The following is a 5956-nucleotide window of genomic DNA, read 5'->3' on the forward strand; positions in this document are numbered from 1 at the left end:
AACAGCTGAGATGCTCTCTGAGGGCACACACTCTCGCAGGAACCAAGCTGGTCCTCCTACGTTTAGGGAGATGAGAGGCTTTAGCATTCCTTTTCAGATCTACAGCAGCCTTTTCTATTGCTCCTTTCCAATGCTGGAGTCCTAATTTTTGCTCCAAATGTCCACTCTCCACTCTCCTATCCCAAAACAATTACAGAGAGGCAGGGATTGGGCAAGCACTGTAGTATCTGCTGAAAAGGGCAATGAGCAGCGATCACTCGGTGTCCACAGGTGCCAAACTGCACCAAACCACTGAGGAGTTACAGCAGGGAGGAGTTTGGGCAGTCATGGGGTGTGCAGGCTGCTGGCCTGACATAGTGTCCTAAATATCTTGTCTTCCTATCAGTTAATACCATCTCGTGTGACACTGCTGAGATCCACAACCCAATTGTTATGGGAGTCACAGGAACATATCTGGATACCCAGAATAAGAGGTCACCTAAAGATGGGTTACTTTACAAAGAATGCTCAGAAAATGCTCATCTGAGAAGCACAGAGAAGCTACTGAGGCTACTGCCCCTTGTAAAGCAAAGGAAAAGGACCAACAGTGGAAATGGCAAGGGGCAGCCCCCAGGGGAGGAAATATTAAATACATAGATTTATTATGTTACATTTCTTATAAAGATTTCATTCATTTCAGAAAACAATAACAAAACCAAAAGCAACAAAACCCTTTCAAGGGGGAAGTTGAGTTTGCCTTAGAAGCAACAGCTCTGGGCAATACCCTTTTAGGACAAACCCAACACCATATAAAACCAAAGGATAATTTAAATAAAGGACATAAAAATATTGTGCTTAAAGCTGCATAAATATCCACAAGGAATAAGGAACATTGTAGTGTGTAGGAACAGGTGCAGGACATGCTTTGTAAAGCTGTTGTTTAGTTAGGCAGTGAAGGAAGCACATGATGATTTTGTGTCTCTTAACAAAACCCACCCTAAAGTGTTCTCCACCACCTCTGTCCTTCTGTTCAGCATTTACCATCTTCAGTAGTAGTAGCAGCCAAAGGCAGCTACCACACAAAACAGGCTGTCCTGGGGAAACAGAAAGACTCTGTGTTAGTAAAGGCAAACTCTTTGCTAGCCTAACAGGAAGGGCAAACCTAAGGGAACGTTTAGACCAAAACATAGTTCTTTTAGATTGCAATTTTCTCTCTCTTGGTTTCTTTTCACCTTAGTTGTGGTGTAACCCAGCTCAGTGTGTCAGAATGCCAGAAATGCCCCAGTTTACTCCCATCTACACCCTGAAGGTGTATAAGTGTCAGTTTAAAAGAAAATAATAATAAACCTTTGACTTTTGCTCATTCCTGGATTCCAGCCATACTCCACGGGAGCAGATAAGCAAAGCATTTAAGAAAGGACTTTACCTCTTGTGCTTCCTCTGCCCACCTGCAAAATGATGTGACTATAACAACTTTCCCTTTTTACACTTTCCCCTGGTAAACCAGCTGATACTTACATTCATGAACACATCATGAGCATAGCTGTCAGTGTCAGCATCCCAGAAACATCGTGCACCCATACTAGAAAAGGAGACAGAGCCATTACCAACAAAGTTCACCTGTAAGGACCTAAGTAATCACAGATATGTTCCTCAAAAGGAAACTGAACATCCTGGTCTGTGTCAGGAATAGCGTGGCCAGCAGGAGTAGGGAAATGATTGTGCCCCTGTACTCAGGACTGGTGAGGTCACACCTCAGTACTATGTCCATTTTTGGGCCCCTCACTAAAAGAAGGACATTGAATTGCTGGAGCATGTCCAGATGAGGGCAAGCTGGTGATAGGTCTGGAAAACAAGTGTTATGAGGAGTGGCTGAGGGAATTAGGGTTGTTTAGACTTGAGAAAAAGAGGCTGAGCAGAGACCTTATTGCTCTCTGCAACCAGTGAAAAAGAGGTTGTAGTGAGGTGGGGGTTGGTCTCATCTCCCTAGTATCAGGTGATAGAATGAGAGGAAATGGCCTCAGGTTGCACCAGGGAAGGTTTAGATTGGATCTTAGGACAAATTTCTTTAAAGAAAGGATGGTCAGGCCTTGGAACAGGCTGCCCAGGGAGGTGGTGAAGGTGTTAAATCATGTGGGCCATGGTTTAATGGCCATGGTGGTGTTAGGTTGATGGTTAGACTCAATGATGTAAAGATATTTTCCAACTGAAATGATTCTATGATTCCTTTAAAGACAGAGTAAATAGGGAGCATTCTCCTGAATCCTGAGCCTAGATCCCCACTACTGAATTCCATCACATGCTGTAACCCCCTCTGTATGTGGATCAAGCACCATCTTCAAACTCATCAGCTACCAACTCTGCTATCTCCACTGTGCAGCAGGGCTTAAAATCTCATTGCTATGGTGTTTAAGAATCTTTGACCTCTGGCCTATGCATATCTGTGGCTAAATTAGCTTATTTGTTCTTGTCCTTCACCTCCTGCACTTTGTGGTGCATACTCTCAAGTTATTTATAGGGAGGTATCATATTCCTTGGCAGACACTGTGTTACTAGACCACAAGCTAAGATCTCCTTGTTCTTTCATATCTATATGTTCTGTTCCCTGACCATCCTGCTGGCCTTTTTCTACACCTGCTTCAGGCCAAGCCTTACCCTGAAGACAAGAAACCAGACTGTAAGGGGTCTTACAAATGATACCTTGCTACTGCTGATGTGATTGAAATTCTCCTTTCCCTGCTGCAAATGCCCAGATCCCTGCCTGTCCCTGTCAGTCTCAGCAGACAGGATCCCTCTTAGTGGCACAGCATGTTGCTCCTAGTACCCACACATATGACTTACTGTCCTACAGCTGTTTCCTAGAACCTAGGAAAGGTGGAATAAGCTTCCAAAGGGGAAAAAACCAACACAGAAGCCCAAACAAAATGATAGGAATGGAACTGGAAGATGAAAGACTTACTTTACTCCTTCTCCTCTCTGCTCTCCAATCACAACCTGCACCACCATTTTGTACCTGTCAAATCCTTCCTCTGCAGAAAAAGGAAAAAAGTGATAGCGAGAGCAACAACTTGTTTAAAACATGAGCCCAAAACAGAAGCCAGAAGCCTAAAGCTTTGTAGATACAAAGCCAGTGTTCTCTACAAGTCTGCAGCTGGCAAAATGGACAGACTTCCTTGCAGCTCTGTTTTCCTAGGTACAGTGCACCTTGGTCTTGCCGGAGTTAAAACTTGAACAAGGTATTTGGCACCTGTCAAAAGGTGGATCTAAGGCAGAAGACACCCCTGATTGGCCACACTATGTCAGCATCCTACTTGGACAACTTTCAGGAACTGAACACAGGGTAAGGATGTCAACAAGGCAGCTGATGGACAAAATCCAATTTGAAAATAAAAAAAATTACCTTATTTAAAACCTGTTCTGATGCAAAGGTACTGCAGAGATTTTTCTCCCACAGAGGTGTTTCCTTTGCATCTAAGCTATGGTAAAAGGCCACATAAAAACACATGCAAGTCTGGGTTATATGTCTGCAAAGATGGAGTTGTTTTACAATAGTAAAGAAATACCTTTGGGGCACAGGCCAGATCCAATCAGGCCATGGCAAAGTTCCAGAAGCCAAACCAGAACAACCATGCTTAAAATGAAATATAGGTCCTACTGCCTGCTTTCCACAAAGCAGTGTCCCAGGACAACTTGGACTCACTGTTTCCACTGGAGAATTGAACACAGCATGCTGAGTCTGGGAACATGCATCATGTCAATGCTTATCAGAGATGCCAGCTGATAGAAGGGTCACACTGGGCCAGCCTGGCCTCAGGCTACCACGGCTGTGTTTACAGATGACTGAAGCTAAGCCCTGTGCACGTTCTCTCAGCACAAACACATGCTGTGAGTACAGCTGCTGCTAGATTTAAAGCAGATGCCTAACTCTGGCAGAAGCATAGATCCACAGTTTCTGTCAAGGGTGGCAGGACATCTGTGCCACCGTGTCAGGCCAGCCCAGCAGATGGAGCACCAGCCTGTCCGCAGGAAGGAGGCAAAAAAAAAGTGACCGTGCCAGCTCATATCTGTGTACTTGTTCCAGTACCAAAGACAGGAAGCACCTGCTGAAGCCTGAAGTTTAGTTCTTAAAAATGCTGGAGGGCATCTGGCACAGCACCACCGTGATCTTTTTCCAGTGCTGCAGTCACATCCTTCCCTGGCTACTGTGCTCCTAACTCTCTCCCACTGTGTTTCTCCTACTGGGCCTCGTTCTGATCTGCCTCCTATTCCACTCTGCCCCAACTCTGATGTAACTTGCAGCAGAAAAAAACATAAAGAAGGAATGCTTCTTTTATTGAAGCAATGAGCATCACTTCTTTCTTCTCCCTAATGCAGCTTTTTTTCTCCCCATAGCCCCTCTGGGTGTGACATCCCACACCAGCCAGTCTATACAAAACCAAATCTTGTGTGCTTGAATTAGGTTTCTAGTGCTGCAGGCAAGGAACGTGTGTATATAGGCCAGATTGTTTCATAACAGTACACTTGAGTTAGTTAATGGGGGAAGGAGATTTCAAGAATAAAGGTGGAAAAGGGGATTTTGTCAAAAGGGAAGGCACATGGTAACAAAAGAAGTGGTTTCTCCAGTAAACCTCCTTACCTTTCAGTCTGTCTTTTATTGTCTCTGATAAGGACGTTGTAAGCTGAGGCATGTCTTCTGGGATGTACTGTACATTGGCCAGCTTTTCCTTCAGTATTGCGTGGATGCATTCTTTTACTGTGGATGATTTAAATCTATCAGAGTGAAAAAACAGCAACAGAAGGCCCATAAAGATCACACAACATGTAGAAAGACACACAACCCCGGCTGGGAAAAATGACCTTTCATATATTAAATAAAACCCCAAAAACCCAACCCCAAAAAACCAATCAACAACCAAAAAACCACAATGAAAAACCGGGGGACAGGGGGGAAAGCCCAGCTAAAATGACAATACTTAACCAGCCTTGCCAAAAGCCAAACACCTGTAAACACAGGTGCAAAACGAGTCCCATCAGAGGCTGCCCTGCCAGCAGTGTTCCCAGCTGTGCTTTCCTTGCCCCCTGCCTTCCCTGTCCCCCTACATCCCATGTCAAGGTTGGTCTGAGAGCCCAGGGCCCCTTTAGTCCCCAAACCCTCGGGGCTCCCTCCGTCCCAACGTCATCTTCCCAGCCCTCATAGCCCCATTCCAGCCCCCTGTGCCCATGGACCCACTCTCCGACAATCCCACCGCGGTTCCCCTATCCCCAAGGTCCCAGCCTCACAGAGCAGCCCCTTCCCTTCCCTTCCCTTCCCTTCCCTTCCCTTCCCTTCCCTTCCCTTCCCTTCCCTTCCCTTCCCTTCCCTTCCCTTCCCTTCCCTTCCCTTCCCTTCCCTTCCCTTCCCTTCCCTTCCCTTCCCTTCCCTTCCCTTCCCTTCCCTTCCCTTCCCTTCCCTTCCCTTCCCTTCCCTTCCCTTCCCTTCCCTTCCCTTCCCTTCCCTTCCCTTCCCTTCCCTTCCCTTCCCTTCCCTTCCCTTCCCTTCCCTTCCCTTCCCTTCCCTTCCCTTCCCTTCCCTTCCCTTCCCTTCCCTTCCCTTCCCTTCCCTTCCCGCAGCCTCCAGAACCAGCACCACGCTGCGTCCCAGACCTCCTCCGGCTCACCGGCGCTGGAGGCTGGGTCGCAAGCTGTACGTATTGCCGGCGGCATCATCCGAACCCAGCTCGCCCATGGCCGCAGCGTTGGTTGCCGCGGCAACGTCCCGCGCTTCCGGTAACGCCCGGCGCTTCCGGTGACGTCCCGCGCTTCCGGTGACGTCCCGCACTTCCGGAAGCGCTCGCAGCGGGCCGCGGGGTGCTGCTGGCGGCTGCGGCCCCCGCAGAAGGGTGTGGGCCTAGCTAGGGAGATGCGGGCAGGTGCCAGGGGGATTCCCGCCCCCAGAGACTCTACAAGCCTCTGGCTTCTCTGTGTGGGGATTGTGTTG

The 5956-nt window shown here is 47.6% G+C and overlaps 1 protein-coding gene across 1 annotated transcript; it reads right to left on the minus strand.

The window, feature by feature from the left end:
- Nucleotides 1–490: 490 nt before the first annotated feature.
- DYNLT2B (dynein light chain Tctex-type 2B) lies at nucleotides 491–5732 on the minus strand. Its single transcript, XM_068164006.1, has 5 exons — nucleotides 5637–5732; nucleotides 4616–4749; nucleotides 2939–3008; nucleotides 1498–1561; nucleotides 491–1073 (listed from the first exon to the last, which is right to left on the minus strand). Exons 1-5 carry the CDS (start codon nucleotides 5702–5704, stop codon nucleotides 1026–1028), a joined length of 384 nt encoding a protein of 127 aa, XP_068020107.1. The 5' UTR covers nucleotides 5705–5732; the 3' UTR covers nucleotides 491–1025.
- Between the last annotated feature and the right edge of the window lie 224 nt (nucleotides 5733–5956).

Source organism: Melanerpes formicivorus, unplaced genomic scaffold (genome assembly GCF_026170545.1).
Source record: "Melanerpes formicivorus ecotype bairdi unplaced genomic scaffold, bMelFor1.0.p_v2 SCAF_76, whole genome shotgun sequence".
Lineage (NCBI taxonomy): Eukaryota > Metazoa > Chordata > Aves > Piciformes > Picidae > Melanerpes > Melanerpes formicivorus.